Source organism: Lycorma delicatula, chromosome 3, assembly GCF_047948215.1.
Source record: "Lycorma delicatula isolate Av1 chromosome 3, ASM4794821v1, whole genome shotgun sequence".
In the NCBI taxonomy this organism is placed as follows: Eukaryota; Metazoa; Arthropoda; class Insecta; order Hemiptera; family Fulgoridae; genus Lycorma; species Lycorma delicatula.
Window position 1 is genome coordinate 135,991,895 of NC_134457.1, and position 26,124 is coordinate 136,018,018.

Here is a 26,124-nt window from a genome sequence, read left to right on the forward strand (position 1 = left end):
TTAAATATTTTGTATTACAAATAATTACATTAATTATTATTAAGCGAAATTACTCTGTAATGAACTCTTCCTTTTATTCAATAATGCATGAAATATAATACACTACAAAGGCAATTATTTCATAATAATTTTTAAATTAAAAATAAATCAACATTACTTGAGTAACTGTAATAATAGCATTTATAATGATTGTTTTTAAAGGCAAAGACCTCTAAACATACACACTATTTAGCATTTAGGCCTTAATAAATAATTATTTAATTATAATAGTAATTTATAAATAATAATTCTTAAATTCAACCATCATTTATGTACATAACAATAAACTGTCCAATAACAAATCAGTTCATAATCAATATTATTATTAATTATTTTAGTTTTAATAATATTAAATGAATGTCTGCCACAGTACATTGTTCATAAACATACACTTTTCATTTATCCACATAAATATAATGTTTTAAACATTATAAAAGTATCTGTAATATACACAATGAATTTTTATAGTCTATAAACATTTTGTAACAATGCAATTTTTTTTTTAATTTTAAATATACATTAATGTATATAAATGTATAATCACTTTATCACACAACAATGTATTTAATTATTCACATTTTAAACTAATTCTCACTTTTACAAATTTGATTCAATGAAATTTTAAATGTCTTAATAATTATAATGCACTTAATCAATCAGTAGTGATCTCACAGTAAATATCCTTAGCCCTACAAAAAATATTAAGTCCAATCGCTACTAAAGTATTAAACAGTTACAAATACACAAAAAATATATATTATTACCAACTAAAAATCAATGTGATCATCTACATTAAAAAAAAAAATAATGTAATAGGAAATACTACAACAAACCCAGATTAAGAGAGTATAGTAAATTAAACAATTTAATTTTGTATCTCATGCATCCTTCACTTATAAGTCCTTTATGCAATTTATACTACCTTAACCTTCACCAAACACAAGTTTTCACTCAGCACAAATAAATTTTACTACTAACAAAGGTAATTAATATAATATAATGAAACCAAAGCTAATACTACTACATTACATAGGTTTTTTCCTACTTAAGGTAAACAAATTTATATAAGAAAGAAATTAAAAATAAGTTCTGTTGCCAGTATAAATAACAGCAAAACATTTACAATATACTACCAGTTCTTAATAACAAAACACAAAATAATAAATTATTATTTTGGTTAAGACTTTTTTTTTACAGTGACAACACATAAATGAAAATAATTATAACCCATTACTCAACATTTATCCTCAAAAATTCATGCTAAAAATATAAATTCCACTTCATGCACATATTTTTACTTTTTTTTGTTTTTAATAAAATTAAAAAAAAACCAAAAGTAAGAACTATAAAACAATCCTTACATAAGTTTAAACAAATAGCAGAATAATTTAGGTGAAAAAGAAATTGTAACAGTTTGTAATTGCGATTGGCTAAAATAAGCAGCGAGTTGTTTTAGATATATGAGTAGGGTCCATCAGTGAGAGCACTACATAGCAATAGTCAGGAGTTCTCCTCCTTCCCTCTATTAGTTCTGTTTGGTTTATACTCCAATCCAGGATCAAACTGCATCAGCACAAATACCTAAAACATAAATACTTAAAATGTATCAATACATAAAAGAAGTTTTTTTAAGTAAGAACTACTTTAAATTTTCCTAATTTATTCTTGATGTCAAGATATATATATATATATGTAGAAAAAAAAAGATATATATATCAATCAATTCTTTTAAGAATCATATTCCTCTGTGCTAATTATAAATTATATTTATTTCATCAACCTAAGAACAGAATAATAAATAAAGTAGGATGACACTTACCTTATTCCATTATACATGCCAAAGCGCTTTTGTGAATTTCTCGCATCATCAGTTACATTACACTTCTTTTAAAAATTATTTACATCAAATTACATATTAAAATTAAAATTAAACTATAAAAGTTGAAAATTTCACATAGAAAAATATGATGTCAATTACTAAAATTAAATTAAAAATAAAAATAAACTAAAAAATAAATAGTTTAAATAAAATATATAAATATGCATGTGGTCTAACTAGCCAATGTTATATAACTGTACAGAGTCGAAATATACTTAATTATACATTAATAATGTCTGAAGAAGTGCTGCTATCTACAGCAGCTTTTATAATTGTGTCATCCTCACACTCTGAAGGTTGATCAAATTAAATCTACTTTTATATTTATATACGTATATAGAATCTTTCTAAAATGTCTAAACCCCTATTATTTGTATTAATATTATATTTTTTTAATTTCCAGTATTTCTACATTTGTTTGAATATCAGATATTGAATGTGTATTATTAATAAGATGGTCAGAAACATTAGAGAAACCCAGTTTTCCATGTTTATAATATTTAAAATGTTCAGAGAATCTAGTTTTAGAGATCTAGTGATTTTTCCTATATAAATATGGTCACATTTTATTTTATAAATTATAAAATGTTTTATATATTAATTTTTTTATAAATTTTTATTAGTAATTTTTTGTAAATGTAATGATATTGACTAGAGGCTAGAAGGACATATAAAGATAGTAAACATCTAGTGTGGTGAATTTCCTAGCCTCGCTTAATAGACACACTCCTATGAGTGAGGTGTGGAACAACATCAAGGGAACATATAAGATCAATCAAGTACATTATCCGGTTGAGAATAGTCACGTAATTCATAACCCTTAAGACAGTGTGAATATTCTGGGTGATAGGTTTTCACAGAACTCGAACTCAAACCTTGTTAACAATTTTCTGAGGATTAAAAACAGCCCTGAATTCAGTTAAGAGGACATACTTCAACAGAATAACAGCATCATCCAGGATCTGAACGCCCCTCTCCCCTTGAGTGAATTACGAGATGTACTTGCATATCTAATTTCTTCTAGCCCTGGACCTGATGGAATACTGTATGTCTTCATATGGGAACTCTCTAATGAGGGTCTTCAGCACCTTTTACACCTGTTCAACATTATCTTGGAGGAAGGAGTGTTTCCGGATGTCTAGAGGGAGGCTGTAGTCTTCCCTGTGGCTAAGCCCAATCGTGACATCACTTCAGCATAGAACAACCGTCCAATTGCTCTAATGTGCACCCTTTGCAAGGTGATGGAGAAGATGTAACCCTACTAGAGAAGGGTATGTGGTAAAAATGAAAATAGGGAAAGGTGGAAAGGAAAGGAGAAAGGGTAAAATGGAGAAAGGATAAAAGGGAAAGGTTAAACCAGGGAAAGGTTTTTTGTACCTTTTGTGAAGTTCCATAATGTTCATTTTAATGTTTTATCAAACTTTCATTTGTGTTCATTTAATCTATATACTCAAATCTAGCAATAGCAAAGCATTGCTGGGTATGCTAGTATATATGTATGTATGTATATATATATAATATTAGTCTACATCAATAGCCAGCTACTGGACACATAGTGAAAAAGGCTATTGACCTTAAATTACAAAGTGAACAGATAGTTGAAATCAACAGTAAGAAAATTTTTGAAAACAGAATAAAGAAGCTACAACAAAAGGTTATGAAGAATATGTTAAGGTAAACTATCGCTGGATAAATAATATAATACACAAAAGTAACAGAAGTACATTATGAATGTTAATGCTAATAATTATTGTTAAATGGTTATATGGAGTCAGTTTTTAAGTACTGAAATAATCCCCCAAACTGTGAATTTTGAGTAATTGTTTGTCATCAGTTAATGATTGTGAAATCAATTATGCTGCAGAAATTCACTGGCAAATTTATGTACTAAATGGTGAAACTACTGAATAGATTATCAGTTCAAATAAGATGTAGCATGCTGTCGTTTAATGTTGTATTTTTTCAGGAAAGTGCTTAAGGACTCCCACAGCAAAAATTTAACAGTTGAAGATCTGCAGTGATTTTACTGTTGCATTGTGCTTCTCAGGTAGACATAGCATTGCTATCAATGTAGATAGAATTCTCATTAATAATAATGATAGTATTTCTGTTGCCCATAAGGTAACATTTTTGGATATTTTATTAGATGACAAGTTTTTGTGGGATGACCAAATTTATTTCATTTGTAACAAAATCAAAGGTGTGAAGCAAGTTAATAAAATACTAAGCTTGTCATCATTATTAAATTTCTTATTATGTGTATATGTGTCCCTGTCTAACTACAATGACATCAACTGGGATCCTCTCAAAAAGACATAATGAGTTTTTAAGATATAAAAATGGGCTGTCTGATCATTATCTGTGCCCATAAGTATGACTTGTGTATACCAATATTTAGAAACTAAATATGTTAATTTATCTTTACAATTATGACTCTGCAATCTGCTAAAAAAAAAAAAAATTGCTTATTCTTAAAAAATAACAATATCCAGCCGTATAAAATCAGACAATGGAACTGTTTTCATATAACTCAAAAAAAAAAATATTTGAGCTTACGAGAAAAGTCTTCCATTGCCAATTTTAATAATTAATGAACAATTTTTAAAAAATCACTTAATCAATTAATCTAAAATACAAAAATTTTTTTTTTTTTCAGAAACAATGTTATTGTCAATGAATTTTTTAAAATACTAATCAAACAGTTTTATTTTAAATTGATTTTTCTGCATCCCGTTCCATGTGTATGTGCTCAAGATAATTTTCAATAGTATCTTCTGAAATATTTTATAGCAATATTTTTATTTAATGAATCTATCTTAACATTATTTCATATGTTTATATTTAAACAATTAATGTGGACTTTAATCACATCTACTTTTTATCTTATAGTTTATGTTTTTATGTTTATAAATTTCCTTACATTGACATGCCCTATATAATATAATATTTTTTACCAATAAGAATAAAAGATTTATTTATACTGGGAAATCATTGATCAACCCCACTAGAGCCCAACTTTGCAAAACAAAGTTGTTTACCACCTTTATCTGCATCATAAACAGTGGCTCATACAACATTAGTTAAGGATGATGAAGAATTAAAAAGTGAACTGATAGCTGAAATCACTGGCAGAAGAATTTCTGAAAACAGAATAAAGAAGCTAATGTAGCTTTAACATATTTTGAAGAATATGTTAAAGAAAAATTATCACTCGATAAATAAGATAATAGACAAAAGTAACAGAAATATATTATGAATGTAGTCTACCCACTGGTCTACTAATAAAGATAAAGAAAAAGAGTTTATGAATACAGATTCAAAATGTTTTGTATTCATGTTCTTCTTTAATAATACTGTCTTTTGATATGTATTAAGAAACATCATTCTCCATGGTGGTCTGTCTAAAGCTTTTTTTTTTTAAATTATACTATTCTTGTCTCCCTTTCAAATCATCCAACATTCCTATCAATCCTTCTTCCTCTTCCTCTCACACCTGCAATCTTTCCTTCAATTATTACTTTTTGAATGCAGTCATGTCTTAGGATGTGGCCTGTCCAATTTAGTTTTTCTTCTTTTTATTGTCTTAATCATACTCCTACTCTCATTTATATTTGTCAAGATCTAATCATTAGTTACTCTTTCTCACTAGCTGATACTTAGCATTTTCTTCCTTAGCCACATTTCAAAACTTTCCAGATATCAAGTTTCTCTTTCTTTATTGTCCACGTTTCTCCACCGTATAACACCACAATCCAAACAAAACATCTTGCAAATCTCTTTCTCAGTTCAATAGGTATACTTTTTTTTAAGTAGATTTCTAACCTTGGTGAAAGCCATTTTACCATTATCTGCAGCAACTTTGCTTCTAATCTCCTCAGCACAATTTCCATCAAACTTTATTGCGCTTTCAAGATATAAAAATCCCAACCTGTTCCAATTGTTTCTCCTCAATAGTAATCTTTGTTGCACCATATTTCCTCGATATTCTCATTACATTTCATTTATCAGTGTCTATTCTGATTCTGTATTTTTCTTTTAGCTTGCATATTCTATTCAAAATTTGTTGTAGCTTCTCTTTAGTTATAGCCATTACTACTAGGTCATACATTATTGTCTTTATTTATTTTCCTTCTACTGTCACATAATCATCATCCTTTAATTCTTCCAAAGCTTCCTAAATTAGATGGTCTCCATAAATTTTAAAAAGGATTGGTGACATGCAGCATCCATCCCTGTCTGTCTAACTCCTCTTCTCATCTTTATTGCTTCTGTTTCTTCTCCTTCTATTCAAACCTGTACCCTTTGTCCTACATATAATTCCTCAATAACTCTTCTATCCCTCCAATCCAATCCAATTTCCCTCAAAATTTTCATTTATCCCATTTAACCCTATCGAAGGCTTTCACCCAGCCAATGAGACATATCTACAAAACTTTGTTTAAATCTATTATTCTCTCCGTCAAAATTCTCAAACAACCAATTGTGTCCTTAGTTCCCTTTCCTTTTCTAAAGCCACACTGCTTATCATCTAATCTTTATCTTTCCCTCTAGCCTGTTCAATATTATTTCTGTTAATCCTTTTGCAACATGGGCTTTTTGCAACATATTAAACTTATAGCCCTATAATCCTCATAAAATTTCGCAATGATCTTCTATGGTATGGGTATCAGAAGTATTTTTCAAGTTATTTTTTGTTATTTTTCTTGTTACAGCTACTGAAAAAGACCAAATTTTATTGAAAATAATAATCCAAATGTTTCATACATTAATTATTAAATAGAAAAATGAATCATTTTTAAAACAAATTCAGTGTAGGAAATTAATAAACATAATTTTTTTTCTTGAAAAAGGGCTTTAAGAAGCCTTTTTTATGTTTAACACTGAATAATGCAAAAATTTCTCTTCCAAAAGAGTTATTCTTGAGTAAAGAGGAAGGGCCTCTTCACGGCAGATAAAATACCTAAATAGAATTGGTCTACTGGTTTAGCCTCCAATTGGAAACAGTGTTTAAATTGAAACAAACACATCTTCCATAGTCATGCATATATGCATACTTCTACATAGCATGCTTATTATTATGAGCCTACTAAGTTAAAAAAAAATCACACAGCTTATTATTTTAAAAAAACATTTTTGATAAAATATATTGTAGAATACTGCACTCTAATAGTTACTTTTCACAGTTACAAAGAAGCTGCAATGAATTATTTAGTGCACTTAAAGCGTTATTCTTTTAGTAGATTTTTTTTAGATCCCATCAAAAATATAAAAAAAAAGTTTAATTTAGTTTATCATTACAAGAGGTGTTACTTTAAGTTTACCCAAACCCCAATTTAAAAAGAAGGAAAAGGATTGTAATGGGGAAGGGTTTTAAGGTGTTCATTATTTAAATTTTTAATTATTGTAGTTACTGAAGGAATTTATTATTGGCAAATGGTGAATAAAATACTAGGTAACTAAAAACCAAGTTCTCCGTTTTATTTTAAACAAATATTTTAATTATTTAAAAAAAAATAAGACCTACATTTTTTATTGAAAGTAAAAACTTTCAAGCAAATTTTTTATACTAAACAAAATTTACAAATTCCTTTTAAGTTCTTTAAACTATGACAATAGTCATTTTGAAATATTATTTTTTTTACATAGTCACAACACTTTCTCTGTAATTCATAATTGAGGAAAAAACTAATAATTCAGTTTTAAAGAAATAATCTGCAAAAAAAGCCAGCTAATATCATCTCTGATAAGTTTTCTTAATTGATTAAAGTCATGCATAGAATAATAGAATAATGAAAAAAATATGTTATGTGCATAAAGATAATCTATGATGATTATAACAAGGAAAGAAAAATCATATTAATTTAATAAATAAGATTCAAAAATAATACTAGTTTTATACTTTATAAGCATTTTACATAATAAGAAGTACCTGATCAGTAGGTAGCAGTGAAAAATCATCAGGAGGATTTGTAATAACATATCGTTTTGATGAAGCATCACATGAGGAACTTGTATCTCGAAACCTAAAAACCAGTGAACATACAAAATTAAAATTATCAATTTTTTATTTTTTTTTTATCAATAACAGTGACAAATTTTACAACAAACATATAAGTTCATAAGTTTCAAAACAATGCTAAAGTATTGCAAAACCCAACTCAAGTTGGTACTCTATTCAGTGATAATCCTTCTTATTGTTATGTTTGTTTCTGATTCCTTTTTGTTGGACATTTTCTGAATTCCACTTCAAATGACTATAAAATTTTGTGTACAAACATAAAATTATACAAAATGATTAAATGTAAAGTACAATTTTAAAACTTTCTTCTTAAAGCATAATATAAATAATGCGGTATAATTATTTTTTATTAAAGATAAAAACAGGAGAACTGTAATTGCACTTTTTTTTTTGTCTTCAGTCATTTGGCTGGTTTGATGCAGCTCTTCAAGATTCCCTATCTAGTGCTAGTCGTTTCATTTCAGTATACCCCCTACATCCTACATCACTAACAATTTGTATTACATATTCCAAACGTGGCCTGCCTACACAATTTTTCCCTTCTACCTGTCCTTCCAATATTAAAGCGACTATTCCAGGATGCCTTAGTATGTGGCCTATAAGTCTGTCTCTTCTTTTAACTATATTTTTCCAATGCTTCTTTCTTCATCTATTTGCCGCAATACCTCTTCATTTGTCACTTTATCCACCCATCTGATTTTTAACATTCTCCTATAGCACCACATTTCAAAAGCTTCTAATCTTTTCTTCTCAGATACTCCGATTGTCCAAGCTTCACTCCAAACATATACTTTTAAAAATTTTTTCCTGACATTTAAATTAATTTTTGATATAAACAAATTATATTTCTGACTGAAGGCTCGTTTCGCTTGTGCTATTCGGCATTTTATATCGGTCCTGCTTCGTCCATCTTTAGTAATTCTACTTCCCAAATAACAAATTTCTTCTACTGCCATAATCTTTTCTCCTCCTATTTTCACATTCAGTGGTCCATCTTTGTTATTTCTAATACATTTCATTACTTTTCTTTTGTTTTGGTTATTTTCATGCGATAGTTCTTACGTAGGACTTCATCTATGCCATTCATTGTTTCTTCAAAATCCTTTTTACTCTCGGCTAGAATTACTATATCATCAGCAAATCGTAGCATCTTTATCTTTTCACCTTGTAATGTTACTCCGAATCTAAATTGTTCTTAACATCATTAACTGCTAGTTCCATGTAAAGATTAAAAAGTAACAGGGATAGGGAACATCCTTGTCAGACTCCCTTTCTTATTACGGCTTCTTTCTTATGTTCTTTAATTGTTACTGTTGCTGTTTGGTTCCTGTACATGTTAGCAATTGTTCTTCTATCTATGTATTTGAACCCTAATTTTTTTTAAATGCTGAACATTTTATTCCAGTCTACGTTATCGAATGCCTTTTCTAGGTCTATAAATGCCAAGTATGTTCGTTTGTTTTTCTTTAATCTTCCTTCTACTATTATTCTGAAGGCTAAAATTGCTTCCCTTGTCCCTATACTTTTCCTGAAACCAAATTGGTCTTCTCCTAACACTTCTTCCACTCTCCTCTCAATTCTTCTGTATAGAATTCTAGTTAAGATTTTTGATGCATGACTAGTTAAACTAATTGTTCTGTATTCTTCACATTTATCTGCCCCTGCTTTCTTTGGTATCATGACACTTTTTTTGAAGTCTGATGGGACTTCCCCTTTCTCATAAATATTACACACCAGTTTGTATAATCTATCAATTGCTTCCTCACCTGCACTGCGCAATAATTTTACAGGTATTCCATCTATTCCAGGAGCCTTTCTGCCATTTAAATCTTTTAATGCTCTCTTAAATTCAGATCTCAGTATTGTTTCTCCCATTTCTTCCTCCTCAACTTCCTCTTCTTCCTCTATAACACCATTTTCTAATTCATTTCCTCCGTATAACTCTTCAATATATTCCACCCATCTATCGACTTTACCTTTCGTACTATATATTGGTGTACCATCTTTGTTTAACACATTATTTTAATTTATGTACCCCAAAATTTTCCTTAACTTTCCTGTATGCTCCGTCTATTTTACCAATGTTCATTTCTCTTTCCACTTCTGAACACTTTTCTTTAATCCACTCTTCTTTCGCTAGTTTGCACTTCCTGTTTATAGCATTTCTTAATTGTCGATGGTTCCTTTTACTTTCTTCATCACTAGCATTCTTATATTTTCTATGTTCATCCATCAGCTGCAATATATCGTCTGAAATCCAAGGTTTTCTACCAGTTCTCTTTGTTCCGCCTAAGTTCGCTTCTGCTGATTTAAGAATTTCCTTTTTAACATTCTCCCATTCTTCTTCTATATTTTCTACCTTATCTTTTTTACTCAGACCTCTTGCGATGTCCTCCTCAAAAATCTTCTTTACCTCCTCTTCCTCAAGCTTCTCTAAATTCCACCGATTCATCTGTCATCTTTTCTTCAGGTTTTTAAACCCCAATCTACATTTCATTATCACCAAATTATGGTCGCTATTAATGTCTGCTCCAGGGTAAGTTATGCAGTCAACAAGTTGATTTCTAAATCTTTGCTTAACCATGATATAATCTATCTGATACCTTGCAATATCGCCTGGCCTTTTTTAAGTGTATATTCTTCTATTATGATTTTTAAATTGGGTGTTGGCAATTACTAAATTACACTTTGAGCAAAACTCTATAAGTCTGTCCCCTCTTTCATTCCTTTTGCCCAGCCCATATATTCACCCACTATATTTCCTTCTTTACCTTTTCCAATGCTTGCATTCCAATCTCCAACTATTATTAAATTTTCCTTTTATGTGTTTAATTGGTTCAAAAATCTCTTCGTATACACACTCTAACTCATCATGATCATGGGAGCTTGTAGACATATAGACGTTAACAATCGTTGTCGGTTTAGGTTTTGATTTTATCCTTATTACCATGATTCTATCGCTATGCGTTTTGAAATACTCTACTCTCTTCCCTATCTTCTTGTTCATTATGAAACCTACTCCTGCCTTCCCATTATTTGAAGCTGAGTTAATTATTCTAAAATCACCTGACCAAAAGTCGCCTTCCTCTTCCCACCGAACCTCACTAATTCCTACTACATCTACATTTATCCTATCCATTTCCCTTTTTCAATTTTCTAGCCTACCAACCTTTTTTAAACTTCTAACATTCCACACTCCGACTCATAGAATGTTATTTTTTTATTTTCTGGTGACCCCTTTCTTAGTAGTCCCCACCCGGAGATCCAAACGGGGGACTAGTTTACCTCCGGAATATTTTACCAAGGAAGGCGCCTCCATCATTGCTATATGAAAATGCAGAGAGCCACATTTTCTTGGAAAAAAAAGCAGCTGTAGTTTTCCATTGCTTTTTGCTGCGCAGTACTCAGAGGACTGAGTGATGTTGATATGGTATTCAACTACTGAAAGAGCTGCTGCCCTCTTTCAGGAATCATTCCTTAGTCTGGCTCTCAACAGGTACCTCTCCGATATGGTTGCACCTTCGGTCCAGCTACTCTGTATCACTGAGCACTCAAGCCCCCTCACCAACTGCAAGGTCTAATGATTCATAGAGGAGGAAATTAAGGAGTAATTGCACTATAACCAGATAACTATACTTTCATATTTCCTAGGAACATAAAATACTGCATTTTCTAATTTATAAATTTCTGTAATTGTAGCTAGTTAATGTTAATTCCATTACGTGACTGTAAGAGTGCTATTTTTAAAATCTGGCTCAGTAAAAAACAGAAAAATGAACTTCTTAAGAAACACATTATTTTCTTTTTTTATTTATTTTTAAGATATAAAATTTAAAAAATAACCTGTTTCCAAGTTTCAGAGAATAGCAACCCAGAAATTGAATAATATGAAATCATTCTTCTTTTAAATTAAAATTAATATCTTCATCCTGAAGGGGAATATCAAAACTATTTTTCAGTTATAAGCAGTTTTAAGATATTTAGCTACTTAAAAATTTGAAATGGTGTTTGAAAGAAAGAGGGAAATTAATAAAGAGAAAATCCATTTAAAAATGTTCATTCAACTGCCAAATGTACTACAAAAGCATTAGCACTCATGTACCCACCAGCACTTCTCACGACACTTATGTGGTGGGGAGACCCTACCCACCAACAAAATCATAAAGAATTGCTTTTAAATATAAATACTACAATTATTACAATTGTCACAGTACAAGTACTATAGTTGCTTGTAAATGCCTTTTGTAAAAAGGGTTTTAATGTCATAATTATGATATTTTGGAGTTTACTTTAAAGACAAACAACTTTAGGATTGATACAAAAAGTTTTAATTTTTTTTATAATTTTGTGGATGACAACATATAATAATTTTTTTTTCATAAAACTAACGTTTCTGTGACAAAACCTATTCAGCTTGATACATACAAGAATATGTTTCTTGTTAAATAACTTAAAATAAAATACCATAAAAAAGGATAGATTTTGTACTTCAAATTTGATGGAGATCACATGAACAAGATTTTTTAAGCCCATACATAAATCTGCATGTTAATTCTTTTTCTAACCAGAAATAAGTTATATTTTTAATCACACTATCTTATAAAAAAGATTTATAAAGTGATTTTCTTTTTTTATTAATACAGCTCCAATTCAGGTATTTTCATTTGGGAGCCAAACTACAGTTTAACTAATAATGCATTGTTTACACATGATTAATAAGTACAATTTGTCTTACTGTTATAAGTTTCTTTCTACACGACTAATTCAAATTAACACCCATATTTGAATATGAGGTATGTCTATTAAATAACAAGATTTTTTCTATCTCAGAGAATGCACTGAGAAATGACTCTGAGCTCTTTGACAGAATTTTAACATATCTGAACCTGCATAACAAACATCAATATTCTTGTTCATTTCGATTGTGAGTCATTATTTTGCTTAGTCTAAAGGCTGACCAACATGTCAATTAAAATTTTTTGGAAACTTTAACAAAATACAATTCTGTTTTTAAGAGAACAAAACACAATGTTTATTGAAAATGCTGTATGTATGTTTCAAATGCTTATTGAAATTTACAGGATGTGCTTATGGAAATGTACAGGTATGTGTATTTGAGTGGTACAAAAGATTCAGTGAAGGATGTCAGAATGTGGAAGATGAAAAGTGGCCCAGATGACCTTCCATTTCAAGAACTGAAGAGAATGTAGAAAAATTTACCACATTGTTTGAAAACATCAAAAATATTGAGAGTCCAAATAATAGCTGAGCTTTGAGTGATAAGCAAAGACACTGCATGGAAAAATTTACGTGAGGATCTCAATATGAAAAACATTTGTGCCAAAATGGTTTTCACGTTCTCATACCAAAACAAAAATTACAATGCAAGGAAATATTTACACTGTCCCCAATGATTGAACAGATTGAACTGCAATCTGACCCCAATTCCAATACATTTCAAAAAATAATAATTACTTGTAGGAAAACTGAATCTTCCAGTATGATCCTGAGATAAAAAGACAGACAATTTGTCATAAAACATCATCATTACTAAGAATGAAAAAAGCCTGTCAAAAAGTTCAAATCCAAAGCCATGCTCATTGTATTTTTTGATGACAAGGGTGTAATTTTGATTGGTTAAAGAAGTCACATCAGTCAGCCAGCATTATTATAAGAAATTTTTGACAAAGCAGAAATAAAGAATAAGAAAAATAACTGTGGAAAAATGATTTTATTCTTCATCAGGATAATTGCATTTGCTCACTCAGCTCTTTCTTTCAGTAATTTTATCAAACATGGCCCATTGGTATGATTATACAATAATAATTTATAAAAACCACTTACCAACAACTTTTTTATATGTGTTCAAGTACTTTTGAATACTAAATCAATCTTCAGGAACTAAAAAAACTTTTATATTATTCTTAAAATAAAAAAAAACTACAACTCATTCATCATACATAACTCATTATGTAAAATGTAAAAATGTACAACAGTGGTCGTCATGTTTTAAAAAATTATGTCAACTTAGCATCCAGTCACAATAAAAGTTTCCACCATTATGGTAAAATTGAAAGCAAATGGTGTGGTCAACCCACTCTATAGTTATAGTTCAGAACTTGCCTATATAATATAACACTGTCAAATCTTGTTTGTTCATTCATTAATTTACTATTATTAAGATATATATGGTATTTTTCTAAGTTATTAGTACCTTGTTTATTATTTGAAAAATCAAGAATTTCAATAAAATTTTCCGAATTATAATTATGGTTATTATTGATGTTTTTTAGCAAAACTAGACCTTTCTATTTGACCTTTTTTTATACCATTGATATGTTCTCGTATTCTAAATGAAAAAGATCGATTTGTCTTACCAATGTATTTTAATTTATAATCGGCACATTTTAAACTATATTCATCTTCTCCATCTAAATCAATTTTATTTCTGGTCTTTATTATTTTAGATGAATCTATCTTATTTATATGTTTTATTATTTTATTATTCATTATATATGCCGTTTTTAAACCAAATAATTTAAATATTCTGATAAATTTTTTATAATTTTCTTTCAGACAGTTTTTTTACCAACAAACACATTACTACATTGGAACATCCTCCATATTTGCCAGATTTGGCATAATGTGACTTTTTTTTTTATAGAGTGAAATTTGTACTTAAAAGAGCACGTTTTAAAGCAGTTGATGCAGTGAAGATAAAAAATTTGATGTGGACACTACATGACTTCCTTGTACACCTATTAAATTTCATATACTCATTTTTTGCTGCACTTCATTTAAACTTATTTCATTTGAAAGTCAAATACAATCCTCCAATTCTTTAATAAAGTGGACAGTTACATAATTGCTGAAATATTAGTTTTTATTAACATCAGATATTTAAACAATTATTAATCCAACAATCTTACATGAAATATTAGGATAGAGTAAAGTCCATTCATTTTTTTATTTATTGTAATTTCTTTTATAATCACAGGTTAATAATTATTAATAAATCAATGCATTTAAATTAAAAAAAAAGTTAAAAAAATAAATTAAGAAAAAGGAGATTAATCTGATTTGAACCGATGTGCCTTCCCTTGTAAGATCCAAATAATTCATTAATTAAAATTTTATTTGGCTATAGCTCTAGAACCAATGAAAATAAGTACCACCTATGATATATCGTTGAAAAGCTCTCAATGAGGGCTATTACTGCAGTTAAGAAAAAGTCCAAAATCCAAATTTTTGGGGATTTTGGGCTTTTTTGAACGTTACTGGTTCAGTCAATTGCAATCAAAAGTGTATGTGCAGAACTAGATGATACAACAGTCCTAAGTCCAAAATTTCAAAATCCTACGGCTAATCATTTTTGAGTTATGTTAGATACATATGTACATATATACACATATACATACAGACGTCATGCCAAAACTAGTCAAAATGAATTCAGGGATGGTTAAAATAGATATTTCCATTGAAATCTGAAATCTGAAATTTTTCACGACCACAAATCTTCCTTTACTTCATACAAGGAAGTAAAAAACATTGTGTTACAGCAGCTAAGGCAAGTTGATCTGGTCCACAGGCTTAACCCTCGCTTTTTTTGTTTAGCCTCCAGAACCACCGTATTACTTCAGAGGATGAGTGAGGATGATATGTATGAATGAAAATGAAGTGCAGTCTTGCTTACACTCAGGTTGATTATTCCTGAGATGTGTGGTTAATTGAAACCTAACTACCAAAGAACCCCGGTATCCATGACCTAGTATTCAAATCCGTATAAAAGTAACTGCCTTTACTAGGATTCCATACGCTTAACCAGTGGGAAACAAGACTGTAACAGTTCAAATGGGGACTTCAATATAAGCATTGTAATTGTAGTGCATATAAATAAAGTTATTGTACCATTCTTGTTAATTAAATAGACACACATTGTGTATTCTATGTATACCTATAAACAGATGAATGAATATGTAAGTAATTACACAACACTAGTCTAAATAGTTAGATATGTAAAATATAACAATGAGAACAAAGAAAAACAATACTGAACCATCAACTTAAAATAAAAATTAGCAAATCAAATACCAGTATCATAAATATTACTTGGATCTCAACTAACATTATTATTGTACAGTTGTAATTTGTAAGGACAATACTAAAGATTCACCAGAAACTAATACTTAACATAAAAAAATACAAATTTAGGAGTTTTACTGTTTTGTTTGTACTGAATCTCTTTGAGTTTAGACATTTTTTCAATCTCAAAAAAACCAAAATTAAACCTATATTTTCAAAAATTCTTAATTTTGTGTCATCTTTAAAAATGTTTATAGTTCTTGACCACAATATGCATATCTATGAGAATGCAACTATAGCAATGTTAACAGGTAACATCATGGAAATATGCAAGTTAACAAACTTTTTTTTTTGTAAACTCTACATGTTTTGCTGTTGCTGATGTGCTTCCATCAGCATTCAGTTGCTAATTCACAAAGTGAAATGTTTGGCCAAAATGTTCAGTTAGATAATTTATTTAAAACATAATAGAAATCAAACGAGTAAAAAAATTAAACTAGAAGGATAAATAAACTCTTGTACACAGGCTACATACCAATTATGCACTATTTATTGCAATATATTACAATTAATACGTACTAAATTAAAATATGGTACAATTTATAATGGTCTATTTGCTTTATGTACTCTCTCTCTTTCTCTTTCTCAATCATTTTCATTTTATTTCATTCTATAACATGAGATGTTATACATTGTTTTCTACTGCATGTACTTACTAATTTAGTAATTTTAATATTTATGTATTTACTAATTTTAGTAATTTACAGTCTACTACATGTAATTTCAACTAATGTCTTTCTTTAACAATTTTTAAACAAGTAAAGACTGCTATACAGCCAAATTTATTCTATTTAAAATTTTTTACAAATGCGTGAACCACACAATCATTTTTACAACAGTTATATATATAATGTTCATATGTACACATAATGTATATATGTTTATATGTTATGTTACATGTTATACATTATATATAAATATATAAGTTGTTATGTATATGTTATTATGTTTATATGTACATATAATGTTCTCATACGAGATTATTACATGAATTTAATTACCTGTAAAGGCCAATACAGAGCATCCCATAAGATTTGAGAGCTGATACAAAAAGATCTCCATATTTTCCAGCTTCACCAAACTGTGCTAATGGTCCATCATATAAAGAAATTTGCCCAACCCTACATCGATCTCTGTTGGACAAACTGTCTGATGTGCTGTAATATTAAAGAAAATATGATAAGCTAAACTATATAAAAAATTAACCTAACAAAAAATTTGTTTGATTACTTTTTTTATAGAAAAATCTTGGCTATTCTAATATAAAAAGTAATTTAACTTTTTTGATAAAATATCAAACTATATACTGCAAAATTAACCCTTTAGTATCGCCAGTTATTGTTAAATCTTCTAACCTAAGTATCTTTCTACTTTATGAGATCTGCATCTCTTCTACAAGTGATCATTATTTAAAACCTATTATTACAGGAATATTAGTTTTTTTTTTGTATCTTTATTTTAGATAATTTTTCACATTTACATCTTTAAAATATAGGCTGAAAAAAGTCGATTTAAAAATAAATAACCTGAGAATATGTATTAAAAATGAGAATTATGTATTAAAAAGTTAATTATACGATTACATTCAAAAAATATTTTTACATTTCAGAAAAATAAATATTGTTGGAAGATGATGAAGTCATGAAGCAATCAGTGATTAATTATTTGAACTAGACAGCTGAATAAAAACCATAAGAAAAAATTCATCCTTTATATCAAAAGGTTCTATGCTTGCCAAAATATCTCAGGTTAATATCTTGGAAAGTAAAAGGGAAAGGTTCTGGTTTATATCTTGGAAAGTAAAGATAAAAATCAGTGATTGAAAGGATAATCATGTAGACAGATCACTTTATATGGATCACTAAGGTTAAATAACAATGAATGGAATTTTTTTTTCAGGCAAATAATACCATGCTGCCAATTTGATAATAATAGCATATAGTCATCCAATTAAAATTTAAAAAAAAAACTAAAAACTACTTAGATACCTGTAACCACCACGGAGGCCAGCACCTTCAGCTAAAATTAATTCAAGTTCAGGTGTAGCACCACCTGTTATTAATGATCTGATCAATGTAAGAGCATTCTGATTGAAATAAGTCTGTAACAGAATTCAAACATAGATAATTGTAATATAAGCAATAATTTTATGAAAAATCTTTTAATCTTTACTCAACTCAGTAACAGTTTTCAGTATATAATAAATGCGAGGGATATCTCTAAAGTACAACCACTGGGAAAATTCTCTCGTTAAGGCTGCCGAACCTGTGTCGTTCATGGCCACGCTAGTAAGGTACACACTGCATTATTGTCTGTAAGTTGTCGTGTTGAACTTTTATTACGTGCGAGTTATTACGTTATAAAGTGAATAGGAAAATCGATGTTATCGCTGACTGTGAAATACGTAGAGTTATACGTTTTTTTAAACCATCAAAACATTAGGCCGGCTAAAATTCACAGGCAGTTGGTTGCTGTGTGCGGTGACAATATAATGAATGAAAGAAAGATTTAAAAATAACAGAATTAATGTGTATGATGAAGAACGTTTGGAGAGGCCATCGATAATCACCGAAGACTTGGTGAAACTCGGCGATGATGAAATCAGAAAAGATCATCGCTCAACGATTTCCGATCTGGCCCTTCTTTTTCCTGATGTTTTAAGAACAGTTATTGGTCGCATTGTTCATGACCATTTAGGCTTCAGAAAGGTTTGTGCGTGTTCGGTGCCGCAAGTCTTAACGGAACATCACAAAAAATTCCGAATGGATAGGCTTTGGAATTTTTGAGGCGTTACACAGAAAAAGGTGATGAGTTCCTTAATTCAATTGTTACCGGAGATGAAAGATGGATTTCTTATTACACTCCAGAGAGAAAACAGCAGTCAAGTTAATGGCGTCATCCTCAATCACCAACAAAACCATTAAAGGTCAAGTCACAGCCATTTGGATGCAAATTGATGACCACAGTCTTTTGGGATCGGTTTGGCAAAGTTGATCCAGATTTGTTAAATAGGGTAATTACATGTTAAAAATCGTGGATTTATAAGTATGAATCAGAAACAAAGGCACTATCATCATAGTGGATTCAAGTTTTCATCACAACCGAAAAACGCGTGACAAAGTTGGTTGAATGTGAAGGTAATGTTGGTGGTTTTCTTTGACTCTACAGGTAACATGCATCATGAATTTCCCCCAAATGAACAAACAGTTAACCAGGAACACTATAAAAGTGTCCTTCAGCATATGCACGAAAACATGTGGAAGAAAAGACCTGCACTCTGACGAGAAGAATTGGGCCCTCCACCACCACAACACACCAGCTCATCGTGTGTTCTCAAATGTGGAATTTTTGACTAAATTCCAATTTCCTGTGCTTCCACAACCCCCTATTCCCCTGATTTGACTTCTACCTGTTTCCTAAATTGAAATTTTCACGGAAAGGGAACCAATTTTACTTAACTGAAGACATACAGGCAAATACAGAGAGGTTCTTAACACCTTTCAGAAAGAAAATTTCCAGGAATGCTTCCAAAAGTGGAATCACTGTGTTCAGTCAGAAAGTGATTACTTTGAAGGGGATCCATCACAATAGCCTGTAAGTACTGCCATTTTAAAATTACAAATCCAGTCTTAAAATTTTCTAATCTCACTCTGCATATGACATCAATTTCTGTTTTGTCTTGTGGTTACATTTTGATTACAGTTATATTTCATTGGTACTTCAAATGCTGATAGAATTTTTATTACATAATTTCTGTCATAAGCTTTACTGACCACATTTAAACAAAAAATATGGTCCAAGTCATGAAATACTGTACAACCATTACTTCATGAATTTCAATAACTAAATATGGTGATTTTCAAATGTCTAGTATTTGAAGAAAGGTCCTTTTATTTTATTGCCCTTAAATACAAAAGTGAAAAATTGTGAAAAAATACAAAAAAAAAGTGTCAAACCTAATTTTATTTATTTTTTGTTGTGATCTCAGCCATGCTTTTATAAATATTTTAAAAATGAAGGTGTGATAAATGAAACGATTGGAGGAAAATACTAGCCACTGGAAATGATGGATATCAAACTTAGTTTTTTTTGTGTAGGGCTACAGGGCTTTTTACAACGATAGTTCAATAATTAAAGAGACAAGTAACTGTAGAAGACAGTTGAAAGTTATTCCATGGCAATAAAACTAATCCTACTTATCAACATAATTCCTCAGCTAATTTAGGCACTAGTTCTATCTTTCTGTGAACTCTCTTATTTCATTAGTAAAAAATTGTTAAGCTTTGGTACTGAGCACACTTTTTACTGCATTCTTGACCTGCTCATGATTGCCAAACTCAGTGCTATGTAAAAATCACACAAAGTGCTTTGAGAGGACCAAACAAAGAAAAACTGATAGTGATTGTAAGGTGGATGTAGCAACACCTACAAGTTGGTCCTAAACCAACTTTTCTATATAGCGTCCTATGTTTTTGAGCGTTATGGGGCAGATGTTATTATGCAAAAGAATTACATATTTTGAGATAGAACTACAACATTTCCATCTTACTGCGAGTTTCACTTTATTTTCTAGCATACCACAACAACATTTACTGCTGATTGTACATGGTTCTTTCAAATAATTCCAATAAAAATATTCCCAAAATACTGTTACCATCACTTTATCAGTTAACACTTAGCTTTTGAAATTTTCCCTACTAGACCAAGTAGAATATTCAGCAGACCTATTGAATATGTATTAGAAACTCTATGTTTCTAATACATATTCCAACATTCGGATTTTGGCTCAAAATTATATATTCAAGTGATTATGTGATTTAAAAAACATTACTGCTACTAAAACCTGTTGCTTAAATTTTATACAAGTGTGAATTCAGGTGCTTTGTGATTTTGAGTGAACTGTCTTGTTAGCACTTCAAGCGCTTTTTAAGTTATAATTTAATTTTAATCATCAAATAAGAAACTATAACCTGGAAACTTCAAAATGAAAAAACTTGAAATTTGTTTTTGTAATTTTCAGTACAGAAGCACATTTACTGTAAAGTAGAACCCAGACACAAAACCATGTTTCAGTAAATAATAATAAATTAAAAATACAAACAAAAATGTTTTGGTAGAAGAATGTTTAAGTCAAAAGTCACTTACTACAAAAACCATCTAACATGGATATGCAAAGGCTGCATCATGATAAAGGGATTTAATTCTCAATCAATTCTAATGGGACAGCATATTAGCTTATGACACATAATTTAATCAAGAAAAAATTACCCAGTAAGATAAAAAACTGTAATAAATTTATAACATACTGTAGACATCAGAGAATCCAACACACTGACAGCAAAGGCAGTGCCACAAGCGAAGGGCTGTGTGAGGTAAAGTTCAGTGTCTGGATCATCATCATCATCTTGGTCCAAAAACTGCACATTACTGTCATTTACAAGCTCTGAAAGACAAAAGAGAATTAAATGCATAATTAGTTAAGCTAATGCAGAAAAAAATCAATTACCATGTTGTGAAGAGTCCAGAAAAGAACACTAGTATTTTAGCCTTTACTGCTTTTTCTTGATTTAACTTGATTGTAAAATAATATATTCAGTAAAATTACTGTATTTAATATTAATAAGTAGTAAATAAGCAAAGTAAATGTGCGATTTAATAAAATCTTGACCATTTGATTTTTTATCTGAAAACTTTTCACATGCTTTTCTTTAACTTAAAATGGTACAACTGTATTCTTAATCTTAAATCTTACAACCTTAATTAAACTCATTTTCCAACGTCATACAATAGTGAAATTTTACACAGTGACAAAAGTTGGATGACAATATTCCATTGTTAATTTCAAATATTTTTATATTTTATATATATGTAGAACATTAATATAAGTTTCAGAGATGCAAGGGAAACATATTGAGAAAGGGAGCTGAATTGATAAGATGTAGCTATCAATCTAATTGATTTTGACTTTTAATTCAGTATGAGTAGATCAAGTGGCTGCAGAAGTGGATTTTAATATAACTACTGTAAATTTACCTTCTAAAATTTATGTATGCTAATCATCTGATTTAGTATCTGTTATAAATAACTGGTATCATTTACAATAATGGAAACTAATTCTCCAGGTTATAATATACAATGAAACTGCATATCAATATTTGTTTGTTTATTAAAGAATTTAAAAAAAACTTTTTGAAACATGTCTTTCTTAAAAGAAAATAATAAATAACAGAAACAAAAAATACAATACTACTAAAAAGTAAAAGATAATTATGTTTTCAAGAAAATTACTTTTAAAAGAATTTTCTACTTATGCATGACTAAAAAGAAAAGCAAGAAGCTGCTCTAATTATAAAGTGATTGTATATCAGAGTCCACCACTCCTTGCTTTTATTTTTAATCCAGCAAATGTAGAAAATATTTTTAAAAGTAATTTTTTTGAAAACAAATTTATTTTTTAATTTTTGGCCCAAATTGTTTTTTTTTTTTGTTTTTGTTATTTGTATTTTTATTTTTTTTTAAGAAAAACATGTTTTAAATTCTTTTTTTATTATTATTAAAAATATATCACAGTTTGCGTGTCAACATGATGAACAATATGAACTGATGTTTTTTTCCCAGCTTTTAGAAATTTAAATATCACTTTAATTTTGTTTTTACTTCACCTCTAAGTGATATCTTGGTATCAAATTTCTGATACATTAATTCAAATGCAAAAATAAAAATAACTTAAGTAAGAATTAAACGTTTTGAATAAGCTTTTAAAGATGATTAATAAAATTGATTTCTGCTGGGATGAATAGCCAGTAAACAGTTGAGAGCTGTTTTTTTTTTTTTACCAGGACCACTGTTAGGTATTGCTTCAGAGGATGAAATGAACGACAATTTTTGTAGTGTGAAAAAGCCATGCCAGACTGGGATTCAAACTCGAGAGCCACAGAGGCGGCTGCTTTATAGTCTAAATCCAACTGAGGTTACATTTACACAATTAAAGATTTTGAATACCTATGTTACTAGCACACTTCAGGTTTCTAAGTGTTGATTAACATTGGAAACTACCTTCATAAGAATGAAAAGGTAACCTGAATTTTAACAGCAAATTTTACTGTTATGCCATATGGTACAAATTAATGTCTCAGTTTTTAAATTCAATTTTATTCAAAAATATATTTATTTTAATAGCTTAAGATAAGATAGTGTACTGCAACTTTAATCACATTTGGGAACCTGCTCATATAACAATAGAATTTTTAATTCAGAATGTATATGTCATTTTAAATTTCAGTACCCATGAAACGATTAAAAAATAAACCATACAAAAAAGCAACATTTATTCACCTATACAAACTAAACTTATACGAATTATGTTTATTCATCTACACAAAGGAGATTTATTTTTATGCCTGCTATGTACTGGAAACTATTTTTCAAGATTCTATTTCTATTTCTGGACTTAGATCTCGAATAAAACTCCAAATTTTCCTTTTAATTCCATTGTCTTCAAAAATTCCAGGTAACAAAAATTTCAAACCCTGATTGATCACTACTTTTAATTCATTAATCGCTGAGAATGTTATGTTTAAAATAGAAGAGGAAGTTTGATAGGCTGCGAGAGGCTGATCTGAAACTTAAATAATTTGAAAGGAATTTGAGAGTTAAAGAATCTACTCAATAACTGTCAATCATGTACCATAATTAGTATCAGTCATGTGTCATAGATATTTGCAGTCATGTGTAAGTGAATGCAGTTATGCACCATTGATTATATTCAAGAATTCAGCACAGAACTATAATCTTCAATCATTAATTAACAGAATTTTAATCCATTTTCTATTAGCCAGATACTGAATAAAGTAATATATTTGTTTAACATGTAAGGTCGTATTGTTTACCAAAAGTTTATTTAATAAGATTCAAAAATATTAGCACATTATTTATTTGCATCTTAATGTAATTTTAATGTAACATCATGCCATCTAAAGTTTTAATAGGAATGATTTTAAATGCATGAATAAATGTATTTTACTGAATAATCTGTATTTATAATTGAGCAGATTGTTTTTGCTCACGTGCCCAACTTCTGACCACTATTACAGAATTTTTTTTATAAATATGATACCAGAACATCAGACCTCAGGACATGTTGAATCAGAATTCTATACTATAATTCATCTAATGTCATGTTTGAGTAGTATAGTATGAACTAAATAAATATTTCTTATTCTTAACATATAAACTTTTACAATAATGCCTAAATATAAACAAGAATTACAATGGAATAAATGCAGGACTGTTATTTTCCAACATAAATATACATCATTTAAAGTGATCTCTCATCACTTGGACTTCAAAATGTTCAGTCGCATACCATGAGTTATATAATATATGTAATTATTCATTATGAAAATGATTTTAATCACCACCATTTTAAAGGGAAACAACTGCTGTATTTAATCGCATAATCACACACTTTTTTCACTGATATTTTTTATCTAAAAGTAGATACTTGATTTATGCGAGGAAACAAATTTACACAGGTAATATCGAAACTAAAATGTGATAATCAGTGAGAAAATATTAGTTAAATTGTATACTTTATTTTTTAATATTTTTTTAAAAATATTGTTTAAAAACCTAGGTGCATGAATTAGGCAAGTAAGTATGGTATATTTACAAGACTTCAGTTCTGAAAATTCATGGTAAATATCACAATGCTTTTTTACCCAGAGATTCAAATTAGATAAGAAGGATATCATACTTCTTATTACTTTTCAATAACATAATCAATAATTTTTTGAAAATAATGAATGATAACTTAAATAACAAGGTATCTTGTTCTAAAATAATGCCCAACCTATTTCAAAACTTAAAATTTTACCAGGTGTGTAAATATGAAATTGGAATTTGGCCATAGATGGCCCTAGCTATCAATGTAGTTACCGTCAAACCGTGTATCATTGGCAACATTTTATTTCTTTGACAGCTGACAAAGGTTTTCAACTCTACAATACAAATTTCATACAACACAATAATTTTAATTAACGTTGAACATGCCAAGTTTTGTACCTACAAACTGCGATTTATGGGCAGCATTGGTTTTTTGTTACCACTTAAAGAAAACTGCTGCAGAATCATATCAAGTGCTTGACAAAGCTTACGGTGGGGATGCTCTTGGTAAATCACAGTGCTTTGAGTGATTTAAAAAAAAAAAATTCAAACATGATGATTTTGACATGAGAAACGAAAAACATGGAAGACCACCAAAAAGTTTGAAGACAGCAAATTGCAAGTATTGTTGGCTGAGGATTATGCTCAAATGCAACAACAACTCGCGGAACAATTAAATGTAACATAAGAAGCCATTTCCATACGTTTGAAAGCCATGGGAAAGATGGGAAAATGAATTTCACATGAACTGAATGAAAAACAGCAAGAAAACCAAAAAAACCACTTGCAAAATGCAAAAAAAAGTCATTTCTCCATCGAATTGTGACAAGTGATGAAAAGTGGATATATTTTGAGAATCCCAAGCGTAAAAGATCATGGGTAACTTCAGGCAAACAATCCACATCAATTTCCAGGCCAAAACGCTATGGAAAGAAGACAATGCTCTGTGTTTGGTGGGATCAGAAGGATGTGGTCTATTATGAGCTGCTAAAACCTGGTGAAACCATTACCAGTCAAGGAAACGATTGAGGTGTTGAGTTGGGAAATACTTTTGCATGCGGCAAAGACTTGGCTTTGTCTGACTATTATTCATTTCCACCGATGGGACACGCACTTGCTGAGCAGTGCTTCACTTCTTATGAAAGTGTACGAAAATGGATCGGTGACTGGTTTGCCTCAAAAGAGCAACAGCTTTTTGGCATGGCATTTATAAATTAATTGTCAGAGAGATGCGAAAAATGTATGGCTAGCAACAGACAATATTTTGAATAAAATATTTTTTATCATTTTCATACAACAAACGTATATTTTCTATACAAAAATTCCAGTTTCATATTTGCACACCTGGTATGAAGAACAACTATATTAAACTGCTCATCTG

General features: G+C 29.5%; 1 protein-coding gene across 1 annotated transcript in view; it reads right to left on the reverse strand.

Annotated features, from left to right (window-relative positions):
- Window positions 1-327: 327 nt before the first annotated feature.
- The window catches only part of slo (calcium-activated potassium channel slo), a 537,563-nt gene continuing 511,766 nt past the window's right edge, over window positions 328-26,124 (reverse strand). The window contains exons 24-28 of the mRNA XM_075360629.1: window positions 21,386-21,522; window positions 18,068-18,180; window positions 17,081-17,236; window positions 7,848-7,941; window positions 328-1,620 (exon numbers count right to left, since the gene is read on the reverse strand). Of these exons, the coding sequence (XP_075216744.1) occupies window positions 1,540-1,620; window positions 7,848-7,941; window positions 17,081-17,236; window positions 18,068-18,180; window positions 21,386-21,522 (581 nt within the window). The 3' untranslated portion in view covers window positions 328-1,539. The remainder of the gene's footprint in view (window positions 1,621-7,847; window positions 7,942-17,080; window positions 17,237-18,067; window positions 18,181-21,385; window positions 21,523-26,124) is intronic.